Source organism: Oreochromis niloticus, linkage group LG13 (assembly GCF_001858045.2).
Source record: "Oreochromis niloticus isolate F11D_XX linkage group LG13, O_niloticus_UMD_NMBU, whole genome shotgun sequence".
Classification (NCBI taxonomy): Eukaryota; Metazoa; Chordata; class Actinopteri; order Cichliformes; family Cichlidae; genus Oreochromis; species Oreochromis niloticus.
The window spans coordinates 16,302,549-16,317,093 of NC_031978.2; the positions used below are offsets into that span (position 1 = coordinate 16,302,549).

General features: G+C 40.7%; 1 protein-coding gene across 38 annotated transcripts in view; it reads right to left on the reverse strand.

The window, feature by feature from the left end:
• The window catches only part of kcnma1a (potassium large conductance calcium-activated channel, subfamily M, alpha member 1a), a 147,979-nt gene that overhangs the window by 24,626 nt on the left and 108,808 nt on the right, over positions 1–14,545 (reverse strand). For 7 of the 38 annotated variants that reach the window (XM_025897383.1, XM_025897380.1, XM_025897384.1 and 4 more), the window contains one exon: positions 2,023–2,116. In XM_025897383.1, the coding sequence (XP_025753168.1) occupies positions 2,023–2,116 (94 nt within the window). Of the gene's footprint in view, positions 1–2,022; positions 2,117–5,955; positions 6,037–6,364; positions 6,398–6,711; positions 6,742–9,752; positions 9,927–13,702; positions 13,712–14,545 lie in introns of all 38 variants that reach the window. The other 31 variants (XM_025897367.1, XM_025897357.1, XM_025897360.1 and 28 more) reach the window with 19 other exon arrangements.

Below are 14,545 nucleotides of genomic sequence, written 5' to 3' on the forward strand. Positions count from 1 at the left end.
GGCGTGCTCCCCCAATCCCTCTCTGCCAGACTACGAAGGCAGCTTCTTGCTTTGAAAATTTTTCCCATCATGCAAACTGACAAAGGCATGCTTTTCAAAAGCCCACAGCCAATCTGTTGATCATTATTTATTTACAAAGACCTTCAGGCTGCAAGTCCTGTAAAAACCATACTTGATACGTATGTTCGCTCTCTTGCTAGCTCTCTACTGTGTTTTCCCCCTTCTTGCTTGTTGAATAAAGTATCCCTAAGGCTACCTCAAACAATCACTTTTCATTCTGCATAAAATCCACCTCGCAAAGCACAACGGTTTATATAATATATATGGTGTTATATGTTGACAGGGGCAGCTGTGAAGGGGTGGAGGGAGGGACTGTGGACTGCGATGGGTAATTTGATGTTCTGCTAAAGGCTAATACTTGGAGGGGGAAAAAAAAGAAAAAGCTACACCTATAACAGAGGACCTGTCATCCCAGCACCCAAGAGCCAGCAGAATACAGAAGCAACCCTAAAGCAGAGAAAACTTTGACACCGCTTTGAAGCGTTTTCAAAACTGAGTAAATAACTCGCAAGGATTATTATCACTGCGAGATCAAAGCGCAGATGCATATATTACATGGCAAACGGGGACCGTCTTCTAAGCAGAAAAGGAAGAGAAGAAAAGGTTTTGTGCTTTAAGTTAGGCAAACTAAAGAACCTTTTAAAACAAGCAGTTATCTGGAAATGTGCCAGTGTCTAGTTGTTTTTGTAGCAGTTTTCTCCCTCTGAGCAAGGGCATCTGAGCTGATGCTCTGCTGCGAACTAGACTGAAGGGTATGACTCTGTGTTGGGCTAATGGTTTGGCAAGTGTGAAGGCTTATTAAGTGCTTGTTTTGTTGTGAGGGGGAGGCCGACAACTATACTGGACAAAAATCACATAGGCATGCCAGTGCAGTAGGAGGATTGCTGCCTAAGGGAAACTAGCAGGGCTAACGCACACGGCACTCGACCAGAATGGTACAGTAATAAGTGCAAACATTATGCAGCGAATGAAAGAGAACAAAACAGAACTACTTTGTATAATAGCTCATATTTATATTGATTTTATGTTGAAACGTTAACTATTCCACCTTAGAGTTTGCTTATTTTCTTTTTTAAAGGGTTTAAATTCCATAAATAAGATTAAGATTATATATAATAAGAGGCCTCTCTTCAGAGTTCCTTAATGTAAATCCTCGCTCTCATTAGGAGACGAGCAGTGTAGCTATGAGTGTTTCTGTCCTGTTAGATCTTCGCCACCGTGCCTTCATCCCGCCGTCCCAACCCGCACAGCTCGGCCTCCCTGCATTTTCCTCTCAGTCGTGTGTCTAACCCCGCCTTGCAGTCAGAGGAGCACAAAAACCTACCCTTTTTATCTTTCAAAATCAATTAACAGCAGTTTAATTCCACAGGACAGGATAAAAGGAAGGTAATATTTGAATTCATATTTGATTGTGACGATACATCTCGCATATGGCCTTAAGTACCAGAAACACTACTCACAGGGGTTCCCACAATAGACGAGTAGCCCGAGGGCAAAGTAACCATGCAGGTCCCTCTGATTGGTTGGTGGTGTCATTAGTGCCAGCATTGTTTAAGGAGTACATGTGGACCAGAACGGAGGAGGTGACAGCTGGGTCTTTAAAGCCAGAGGAGTTTTCAAACGGCTCCTCACAGCCGCTTTTCATGACAGAAATATTATTTCAGCTCTGTCATTAACAGCTGACAGCATGCCATCCTAAACAGCCAGCACCTAACAGGGCATTTCTCTTCTCTTTTTCGCTCACAGTTTCTCTTACCTCCCTCTTCTGCCACCCCTAATTTGCCCCCTCCCATCCATCCAAACTCCCACCATCTCACCATCAGCAGCATACGCCTCTGAAGTATCTCTCAGACACATATCTCTTACCCCCCCTCCCCATGCTCCCTCCCATCTTCCTTATATCTGTCTTCCTCTCACTCCCAGTTTGAAGGCTGGAAGAAGAATAAAATCAGCATCTCTTACCTCATCATTTTGGGCGAGCAGTTGGGTGAGTTTCGCATCCCTCCGTTGCGCTGCTTTTTTTTGGGCGAGAGCGTTGACGGATGCTCGTCTTCGACTGAAAACACATGCGCACAATGTCAGAGCACAGACAGACGGTTCAGAAAGAGAGCTGGACCTGACATGAAAACAGGCAACAATCAATCAATCATTCAATGCAAACCACAAAAAAAAGAAACTGAACGCAAGAAAAGGAAAATTAATAATTCAGTGTCAAAATGGAAGGGAAATAAAAATGTATAGAGAGAAAATATTAGTAATGGATAAATTATTAAATCTGAAAAAGGCAGGAGAAAACCACGGAGAAAAAACAATTCATCCTTCTAAAAGGAAGGTTTATTTAAAAAATAATAATAATTTTTTTTTTTAAAGTCCCCCATGTTGTGGCTATCCTAAGGTGCAATATTGCACATCCTCCACTGACACTTCACTGCGTCTGTTCACCCACTGAACTCTGCAGGTGGTTGGACCTCTAGCAGTTTGCATCCCAGTGACCATGCTTACCTAAAGCATTAATTGCAATGTGATGCTACAGACTGTTATTGTCACTGGGGCATGGGCAAAAGCAATGACAATGATATAAATACAGGTTATGGAGATGAATTTTGAGTGCGTAGTGGACTTCCTAATGAAACTACTTGAACCTCAACACCATAATTCAAGTTCTTACTAACGTGCACAACGGCTCTTCTACAGGTCTGCCTCCATGCTAAGAGAACAGCACGCATAATAAAGGTCAGGGCACGTTAGCAGTGTGTGAATTAGCGGATTCTAAATTTTGAAAGCAGCTGGTAAATGGCATAATCGCCAAGAAGAAAAAGGTCATGGCATATGTTACAAGTTTAAATAAAAAGTAAATGACTTGTGTAGGATTAAATATACAGCGTCTGTGCTTCATTTTTTGCTGGACATGAGCAATGCTGTGTTATTTTATAGTTCTCTTTGGGTTTTTTAAAGATTATTTGATCACATTTGAGCTCGGTTTTCTGTCAGCCATGCTTCGCTAGGTTGAAAAAAAATCATCTAAAAACAAAAACACTGTTTTTCAAACTTTACTTGAGTCCCAGCCAGACAGAGAGAATGAGAAAGAGCAGCCGGAGTGAGTCCAGGCCCAGCTGTCTGAAGATTTCAGTCAAGCTAACAGTAGTCTGATCTTCTCCACTGTCTGTGAGTTTCAAGAGCTTTCAGACAGGCACCCAGATACTCTTATCCAATCTACGCTCTCCCAGCGCAAATGTCAAGTGCACCGTCACTTCAAACCCGCATTAGTCCTTTGGTTAGAAATCAATAACACAGCATGATATTAGTGCAAATCAATGTGCGCACTGCTAGCCGCGGTTATTCCAAGCATGTGGAATTTCATTATTCTCTGAGCACCCATTCTATGCTGTCACCTAATTCTGCTAATAAAAGATAAGAAATATGGCTTCGCCTTCTAATAAAATGTCATTCTCTGACATTTCCTTTATGCAATTGGGCAATCAGAATAGCTAATATCACAAGCATTTTACACTTTACAAATAATTCTCTCTCTGATGTACTTTGAAAATACCACACAGCAGAAAGTATGCTTTCCTTGCTATATCGTTTGACAAACTCCTTTGGGTTTAAACTTAATTTTTTAACATTAAAACAATTGAACTTCTTGCTTTCACGGACACCACACTGCATTTCCCCACTACATAATGATATTAGTGCAAAATCCCTGAGCTCACAACATCTAGCGCCACTTCTGAAATAGCACGGTATCTACAGTAAATTCACCTGTTTTACCCCGGCGCTTAAAAGTTATCTCATATAGACAGTAGCAGCCACTGCACTAGCAGCCAGATCTGTGCAAAGCAGCAGGAGAAACAACAGCAGCAGCTCCAGCAGAGTGAGCCGTCATGCAGCAAACAAGACAAAATGAAGAGACGGGACAGCATTACTGACTGATGCATCCCGCTAAGGGGCCAACCTACAGTGCCTACTGTGACTGAGCAGCATGGCATTACTGGGGTGGTAGCGGTATTTCACTGGCAGACTGTGGGCCCACTTCAGTCGACTTTCAGCCAGGGATCTGGTCGCCGCGTCTTCTGGACCCGAGATACTGAAGCGCAATTGCGAGGGGTCGTCCCCGGGCCCCAGCCGCATGTGCAGCAGGCATCCTTTATGGTTATTAACGAGAGGGATGTTGACTGTGCCAGGGCTGACCAGGGGGTCCTGGCTGGGGTGCAGCGCATTGGAAGGGAATACATTTGAGGTGATGGAGGTGGAGATGCAGCCGGTGGTTTTAAGTGTTCTGTTTTGAAAAGGAGGTCTAACTTCATCCGTTACTGTCAAATAGTGGAGAACAAAGAGTGTGAGAACGCCTGCTTTAAATGCTCAGAAATGACTGAGTAAACAAGTGTTATTGTATTCAAATTAGATTTTGTTAAATAGATATTTTGGGGTAAATTCCATAAAGCAGTCATTATTTCACAGTATGTTAAAATGAATACCTGATCACTATTTAAGAGTTTTGACTGAACCAGCTTAAAGCAAAAATATGATATTAATAAATAAAGGCAGGAACTGTGTAGAATTTCCTAAAAAATAGTTGAAGCCTTCCTAATGAAATGTTCACCGTATTATTTGCTTTTCATCTGTGATAAATTCATTAGAAGCCTCTTAACTTTATTTCTCATTTGTGCTGCGCTCGGGTAGAACAAAGCAGAGGCATGGCTTGGCTAAAGCCAGTCAAAACCAATTAGATGCTGTCACTTCAAGTGAGCGTGGCACACCACAATAATGTCAACAAATAGGACTAAATATTTATAATATTATAAATTCAAAACATCTAATCATTAAACATTTATTGGATTCATTTTGGATTATGTACACAAGTGTGATTTAATTCCGCATAAAAAATGTTCTAAAACAGAGCATTTGGAATTTTAACTATTACACTAAATCGCTTGAATGCGAGAATAAATACTCACATATGTACCAAATATGTTCACCAAGTCGTTTCACCAAACTCTAACAGACACACACACACACACAGTCCATCTGTGGCTGCAGAGTCAACCCGCATGTTTGTATGTACTGAAAGGGTCATGGCACACTGCAGGAAGACAGCAGTGGGAGATGAGTAAAATATCTGGTTGCAAAGTTGACTGGGAGAGGCGGAGCCCTTTTCCTCCCTTTGGTTGAAGGGTGGTTGGTTGGTTGTTTGGAGGAGAGAGCATGCTTGGGTGGCCCTGGGCGATAAACAGACGTTTATCCCAGCCGTCAGCTGCCTCCTTGATTTACAGGGCGCCACCGATAGCTCCTGGATTCATCTGGCCCTTGTCAAACACGTGCAGCGTTACAGAGTGTTCACCCGCCCTGGCAGGTCCACTGTGCATCCTGAACAACCCAGACGGCAACTGTCCCTTCTTGAAATGATAATCACATGACGGTACTGTCCTGCATGCAAGCCTTATCAGATCGCCGTGACCCAATGTAAACTGGATGATGAGGCGGAGGAATAACAAGTAAAAATGTTTACTTTACTATGTGAGCGAAGCTGGCTTTGCCTTTACAGTGTTTGCTGCATGAGCGAGCTTTGTTCTTCAGCTGCATTGCAACTGCATGAAAGAGCTTTTTAAAGCCATGCATTGTGGTCTTTACAGTTAAAAAAGGGAAGAAAAAAAACTTATTTTATGATTACTGCACTTCCTTTTAGTTTGCTTAACAGGTGAGGCAGCCATTATTTAATAAAGGAAACCAAAAAAAAGCCTTTATTGTCAGTATGTCTAATAATAACAAATACATTTAAAATGTAGACACAAAGTGTTAGAGGTGACAAATAACATTTCAAAAGTGAAATGTATTCTTAACCAGTAAAATAAAGGGGGGGGAAAGTCATTTAACAATTATTTACCAAAGATTTACCTATATTGCAATCAGCTTTGAATCGAACGCCAGCCTCTTTATGGCTTCCACTGTTTCCTGGTGTTGTAGCGCCATCTGCTGCTACATGCAGCACAATACAGAAAGAATATTTCAAGGATCTACATAGTGTTATCAAACACAAAATGATCTCAGTACTTTAGTTTGCTGTCAAAATATGTTAAAATGATTTTATCATATTTAAGTTAAATTCAAATAAACTGGATATTTTAAAAGAAACATTGAAATTTTAAAAGTTTTATACTCAAAAGTTGGTTTCCTTTTTTTTTTTTACAATAAAAATACAAAAATACTTAAGCAGAGCATCGCTACTAAGAATGTTATATGACATAGTGAGGGAGCTATAGTCTATACACAAAGCTATGGCAGAAGGACAGGGAAACACACTTACGTGATCTGACAAATCCGTTATACTTATATTTGGCTGGGGAGGATGCAAAGACAAGTGGCAGGTCACACACAAGGAGAGAGGGTGTAATGAAAGAGACACATTAGGAAAGACATCAACATAAGAGCCGTAGATGGAAATTAAATCAAATGTAAATCTGATGTTGTCTCACCAAAAGGTATGAGGGCACAAACCAAAAAATGGAAAGTATAAATAATTAAAAATCACTGTAAAACCCTAATGGTGGCACTGATTACAGTATGATGTGATGGCACATAAAAGGCAGACAGATGAATGAAAGGACTGTCCATTCACAGAGTGAGCCATGCTTTTAGGAAAGTGTACTACACCTGTAATGAGATGTAATGACGGTCTAATGGCTGGTTTTAATACATTTGAAAAAAAAAGGAAAGAACTACATTACATGTCACATCATTTCCGTGTAGATTTAGCAATTCCATTTTTTTCCATTTTAAAATAGAGTTTCGTTGGGTTTTTTAATCTAAAAATGATGGGAAGTGTGAGGCGGAACAAATAAAGCCACAATGGGAAATAAAGAAAACGAATACATACTTCAGTGCATGTATAAATCCAAAACAGACAACAGCTGCTCAAAACAGCTGCGCTAACAGAGCACTAATGCATAGATACCTGATTTTCGCATGCAGTCCAGAAGTCTTATACAAATAGAGATTTTAAAAATTAGGGTTTTCTTTCATAACTTGAGCTCAGTGCACGATCTTTGGGGTTGTACTTTAAAAGGGTTGACCAAGGTCTCCACTTTTGCCAGTGCAGTTAATTCTCTGGTAATTACAGCTTTTGATCTTGACCAAGGAGATATTAAAGACCGGTATCACTAGAACTACTAATGTAGTAAGCACTTGAACTCAGAGCTGCTGACACTCCCCACTCTCTCCCAGAGTCTCTTCCAGCAGTAAAGGTCACTGTGAGGGCCCAGGGCTGGCCTATGACACAGATCCTCAAAAAGAGACCCACAGTGGCCCTGGCATCTGTCTCTAGCAATCTGCCCGCACCGCAAAGGCGGCAGACTAACTGGCTAGCATCTGGGGCATTGTGAGGCGGCGTAGGACAGGGTGGGTGGGGGAGGGCGGTCGAGGGGGTGGGGGTCTGCCTGGTGGACAGGAGCTGTCAGGGCAAGTTTGGTGATGAACCAGCAGGGCTGGGAAAATGCAAACATAATTTCTGTGTCAGGATAGATAAGGTCCCCAGCAATGAGATGCAGATTCACACACATGCATAGACACCGAGATACAAGTGCATGTTGTTGCGCACACAAGATGTGCACATGCGCACACATACACAGCCCAGAAGGTTGTGGAAAAGCCGAAACCATCTCCCTAACCCCAGGCCCACAACCCTTGTCCAGAGCAAACCAAGTTGAAACCTCTTAACTGACTAAAGATATTCTAAAATAGTGAAGGTCAAGTCACAAAAAAGACTTATGTTTCATTTACAGACAAAAAAAACTGATGATGTAGCCAAAGAATTTAGAATAAAGTAATATGTTAACTGCTTATAATAAAAAGAACAATGGAGAACTATATTTCTCTAACTACTTCATCTGCAAACAGATCATTACTCATTTAATGAGTTTGTGTTAAAAGTTGCCATAATAAATATTGTATTAGTCGATAAAGCAGTTTAGAGTTGTATACTTGTGCCATCCTAACTTGCTGATAGCTGTCTGTGCTACATACAGACACATGTGGCCCTAATTTGGCACGTGTAGGAACACAGCAGCTTAAACGAAGCAGTGCTATCCAAGAGATCAATAATCAAAGTGCAAGAAAAAATTAGTTCAGAAGTGTATGAAGTCATCGTGGATAAAGATGTCTCATCCTCTCAGCCTGGTGGAAAAAAAAAGAGGAAATAGGGAGAGGAAATCCAACAATCCCCGACTGACAAAGCCCAATGCGCTCCTTCACTAAACTCACTTTGTTCAGATGAAGTCAGGGTTAAAAAGAGAAAGAAATCTAAGACAGAGGAGGCTTTCCTGAAATCCTACAGGGGGTTGAGGGAGAAGTGAGATCAGTAACCATGTAATGGCCAGTAATTGGTACCGAGGGATATCAGCGCAGGCCCAACTACAAGAGGCCAAGCCAAACTCATCATGGCATGTTTGACACTAATCTAGGCTGAGTCGGCAGACGGTGGGAGAATGTTGAGAAGGAAATCAGATCTGTATGTCTGAACCCAAGGCTTTGATAGCTAGGCCTACTGCTGCCATGTCTAATTGACAGACAATTTAGTATTTCCCATCCACTCAAAAGGAAAACAGATTTAAGGCGACCTTCTAGGAGCCTCGGGCCTCTTACCTTTCCTTTATCAAGCCAGAAGCACTTTTTATAGTTTCCTTTTTGATTTTAACTTCTCCTTCTCTTTGCTGTTCCTTTATCTATTTTCTTGTACTCTTCCCAGCTACATAAAGTCTTCCTTTTCTCTCATTTAATTTTTCCTCCTTCCTAATTCACTGCCACATTCCTACCGTGTAAATATGACAAACTATTAATGGCTGCAGGACAGATGAAGTACAGGAAATACAAGTCTGAACAATAAAATAAATGTGGGGGGGGGGGGAAATGCATGTATCTTTTCTTAATCGTTGCATAAGTAAAATTTGATTTCAGTTCCATTATAATTTGTGCCCTGATCCTCATTTTTAAGGCCTGGTAAGACGATAGAGGCTTAAACGGCATTTCATTTATGATTCATTTAAATTCAACATGAAATCAAAGCCAAAATCTTAGTATAGTTTCTCATCAAGATTAAAAGAAAATGCAGAAAAAAGCAAAACCTACGTCAACTGAAAAGTGCACAAACTTAAAAAAAAAAAAAGGGTTAACTCAGAGGTTTGAAAGAGTCTTCAAAGTAAATGTACAAAAGGCACAATTAACAAATGTTATCATTAAAATACAGAATAAAATCTTTCATTTTTGTATATTCAGACATCTTACCTGAAACAGTTAAAAAGAGACATAAAACAGCACGCTCCAACAGTGACATTATCACACGACTGCATGACTGGTGCCGCATGCGGGAGCCACATGTCTAACATCTACAGTACTTACAGCACCACCACTGAGCCACGCCACCACTTATCAACCACACATACTACAAATCAAAGAAAATCTAACCAGATATAGAGAAAGAGAGAGATAGATACAGGAAAAAAAATAAGATCAATATAGAAAAAAAAAAGTAAAACAACACAGAAACACATAGACCACGGGTACACAAACAATGGAGTCACAATAAACAAATTACACCTCACGCACGCACACACACACACACGTACGGTACGGTACACGGTACGATACACAGAGCACGCACCACAGACACGTAACAGCATGTGTTGGGCGGTGTAACTTACAGGCACGTAAAGTGGTTGCGCAATCATGAACAGAGACAGAGGAAAGTGGGTAGGCCCTCTGAAGGGTGTCCATGTTACTATGTACACTGCCTGACATGCAAGAGCAGTCTTGCTCTGAACGGCCGCAATCAAAACAACATGCCAGTTTCATTCGTTTGTAGACGGACATCTTGGCTACAGTCATGTTTTGGGATGAGAGGAGAGGAAAAGCAGCAGGTTAATGGCAAAAGGAGAAATATACATCTAAGGGAAGTCGGAAGGTAACTTCATCAGAAAGTGCAAGCCTTAGTCACCTGCTCCCACAGGCTTGAGCCCCAAGTTATATTAACAAACTCCAAGAGTTACATTTACCTTAACAAGTCAGCCGGCACATTTCATTTTGCCATTTTAAAAGTGTCTCTAAATTGGACACATTATCTATTATTATAATATTATCAATTAAAAATACAACAGTCATAATGCTAGTGATTCTCTTAGGAGTTCAAGCTGTGCGCTAAGGCTGTAACAAGTCAAAAAGGCAAAATTATAACAGTGGGAAAGAGAGGTGGGGAGAAAGGGAAGAGGGTAGGGAGGCATTCGGGGAAGAGAGGCATGAGCAATGTCTTCAGCAGCAAACCTCATACAATGTTTCATACATTTGTACATCCTCTATCCATTTGGCTAAAGGAGTGGATCACGTACCTGTATCCCATCATGCAGCTGTGGCGGTTCTGTCCAAGGCATCACACTAGTCTACTGGCTAGACTGGCTAAATCATGCTATATTCAAAACCTGCAATTTCACTGCTCCACTCCTCAAAGGGACTTCACTCTGATGTGCATGTGCTTAAACGGTGTTTGTGAAAACCATATGTTATTATAGCTAAAGTGTCAGTTGCACAGTTGTTGTTTTAATGTAATTTGAAGTCATGTTTGAAGGTACAAATGGGAAGTATAATTCACAAGAAAATGAAGAATTAACCATTAATTTGATCCTCTATTTAATATCCCCAAATTATCAGTTGTTTGCAGCACATACTTACACATTTAAACATAGTGTGTGCCTGATTTTAAACACTAGTTTGTACCTGGGAAAATCTGAATTTTCCTTTAAAAAATTAATCTAATGTTCTCTGTATACCATACATTTATAACCATTCATGGGCCATTATAATACATATAATTTTGTCTTTCAACCAACCAGCAAAACTGGTTCCCAACTAGCATTTCCAACATAAAATATAAAAGCATTTGAGCATTTACATACACCTACGTTTTTGTTTTTTCCAAGCTTGCTGTTGTGTGTGCATCAATTCAGCACATACAGCCCAGTGAATCTTTCAAATGGTTCCAGTCCACTTATGTTTCTTTTCAATTATCGTCCATGTAGAAAACAGGCAAGATGATGATCTGCTGTGCTAATTAAGTAAAAAAGGATGTGAAAGTAGCATTACGCCAGACAAACGTTTTGGCTACAAAAGTCAGCCTACAGCCAAGTGTATGTGCGAGTGGTGTGTGAAGCCCTTGAACCCTGAGGGAAGCGGGAGTGAAAGTCCCCAGAGTAGCATCTCTAGATTGCTGTGACTCTGGAAAGAAACAGTCCCTGGTCCCCATTCTCTCATTGCCAAGGTGTAAACAGACAGCAGACTAATACTGTCTGGCACCTTTACAAAGACGCTTTCAGCATCTTTGACTCTGACTCACATTGGAAAATAAGACCTTGAATGAAGTAATATGTTTTCAGCTCCTGGCCAAGGAAAGAATGGGAAACACAGATCATATCCCATAAGATGAATGCATCAGGGACTGCTGTATCCTGTGACATGCATATGTGCCTTACTAGCATGTGGAAAGCATGCAGGAAATGTAGCTTAAGTCCTGGCAACAAGGAGAGGTACACAGATAACTGTTCACAGTAATGAAACAGTTTTGGGAACATGGCGGACAAGTGCAGTGAGGCCGTCAGGTCATGCTGAAGTTTCTTTGCTTCGGTGTTTTTGTTTGGGCGCTTGGAACATATTATGTGGGCTCACTGGCAACTTTATTAGGTACACATGTGAAATCTAACATAACCTAACACAACAGCTCTGCTGTAAACTCTGCTTTTATGAGGCTTCTTTATTTTCCAAAGTAAACGTGAGTTGTCACGTTCTGGCCTGTAAACATGTTCAGTCTTTAACCCTCTTTGTATGTAATCAAGTGGACAAATGGAGTAAGATGAAGATGAAGAATTGAAATAAAAGTAGACTCTATGGCAGAGCTGTTGTATTGGTCTGCATTTAGCGTCACAGGTGTACCTAATAATAGCAGCCCATGAGTGTTTATGCCACTATGTAGACTTCTGACAAATGGAAGGGGAGCAATGGAAGACACAAGACACACACACACACACACGCACGCACACACACACACACACATAGACAATGCATTTTACTTCTGACTTCACAAATACCTAGATTCTGGTTTAAGATGACAACGTGTCCATTTCAGGGCATTCCTAACTGAAGATTCAACATAACAGCGACCCTGATCAACTGTCTGTGTGGGCTTGATTGGCTACTACCGCCTACAAACCACTAATATTCTGTAAACAGAAGCTATCAGGGTGCTATGTTGAATATGAAGGATGTCCCAAAGAAAGCAACATTCTGATATCCACCTAAATCCTCCTTATTCAGCAACAGTGCAAGGAAAAAGGATACTGTTGGCTCAAGAGGTGAACCTTTGAGCAATAACTAACAGAGAGTGCAGTATCCTGTCAGAGTGGGGCACATAAAAGTGGACAAAACAAATACTTTTTTTCTTGAAAAAGCCAACTTTGTACACAAGTGCACACCCCTCACCATACCCTGCTTTATATTGTAACATATAGATATAAAAAACAATGTGAAATAACATGTTATGGATGATAAATCTGTACAAAGCTGTACAAACTGATTTATTATCCTAAAACAAAAAAGCACCCATCTGATCCTTGCAATTTTGCTAAACAGGTCTCAGGGGATTCGTTTCCTCTACAGACATCACCATTTAACTATGGATATCTATTACCGCACAAGACTCTGGCACGGCACTACCATCTAGTGGGAACTGAAAATTATGACAATGCCGCGTATTAATCCTCGACTTGTCTCCCAGTAAAGCGAGTTAAACAAAATGGCCCAACGACGGTCCGTGTTTGAAAGGCACAAGGCTCGTGCAGTTCTGAAAAGAACCAGTGATCTCTGAAACATCAGCCCAGGCTGGGCCAGGGCCCAGAGTTTATAAAGGGGCTGAGATCACAGCAAAGAGGGGTAAAAGGGGAGACCAGATTGTTTTGATTGTGTTTTGGCAACGTAGCTTGCCAGGATTTGAAGAACATCCCAGAAGGACGTTTTCTGCTCTCTGAAAAACAAAAAAAACCTGCCACACAAAACTACCTTTGACAGAAAGCAGATCATTTTAAATAGCAGTAGATCTTTCCCCCGTGTGTTAGTTCCTCTAAATCTGTTTTTACTGTAACGACATCTCAGATTTTTATTCTTCTGTTCTTTCTCTGGGCAAATACACTATAAAGAGGTTAATCACATGTAATGACACAAGACTCGCAGCAGATTGGCTTTTAAATGTCAACTACGTGTTTGGTTTGATGATCAAAGAGTGAGCAAAAACTGCACACCTCATCGGCCGCATCCAATCGTGTAGCGCTTTATTTAATTGTCATCTCCAACAAATCAGATCATCAGCCGGCTGAGCCACTGAGGAGCAGAGGCCTGATGCTGGTGCGAGTTCAATATCTGCTGTTTTGGATTCAGTTTGGTCTGAGCACGGTGTAGAAATGAGAGGTGAGGAGAGGGATGCAGAAGCTACACCGGTAACATGCAACATAGATACAATATACTATTTGCTGAAAAGGAAGAGAAATAAAAATAAAAATAAAAAACACTTGCACTGCACTCTGGGTAATTAGACACCCATTTTCATTTTACTCACAATAAATCACTACCAGTGAGTAGTTAAAATAAAGTGGTGTTTTCCAATGGCAGCAGGGAAGGAAATACATCAAAAGTGTGTCACTGGTCATAAAGAAACATGGGAAAAAACAACAGAAGAGAACAAAACGTGACAGAACAGAACATACATACAGTTGGACAGAATTCCATTACAGTAATGGAACTGTCATCTTTTTAATGCAACTCTCTTGTCGGCAACAAATGTAATAAGATAAAACATAACGCCATCAGCTGAGTCTGAGACATGAAGATAGTAGGAAAGCAAACAGAGGTAAATAGTTGCGGTAAATAAAACTAGAGTGTGAAAAGCCTGTTGATTCTATTGAGTTGACAGAGCAGAAAGCGTCTGAATAATTGAAATGGCACAGACAAAAGAAGGAACTGGAGGGTACCTATTTTAAAACCAGGCTTTGTCTGTAACGGACTGCTTACCGTAACAGCCTGTGACCTTTTATGGAAACAGAATATTAACCTGAATTATTTATCCATCAGGTAACACATTCTGACAAGTATCTTCTGCACATAGGTCAGGATATATTTGCGTGCTTTTCCTGCCTTAATGGTAATGTTGTATCTGCATAAAACAGTCACTGATTTGATGTGGGTGTTTGCACAGCTAAATTAGAAAATTAACAGCTAGCAATACTATCCATAACATTTGTGACCTTAAAACAATTGAGAAGAATGAAACAGCCTTAAAATATTTCACTCAGAGCATTCATATGTAAGTAAGAGGACATCTTTCCTAATTCCTCCACCAAGCTGAGGCTGAGGCACAGCATGTGATCAGTACTCAGAAACTACCAAGCTGAATTTCATTAAA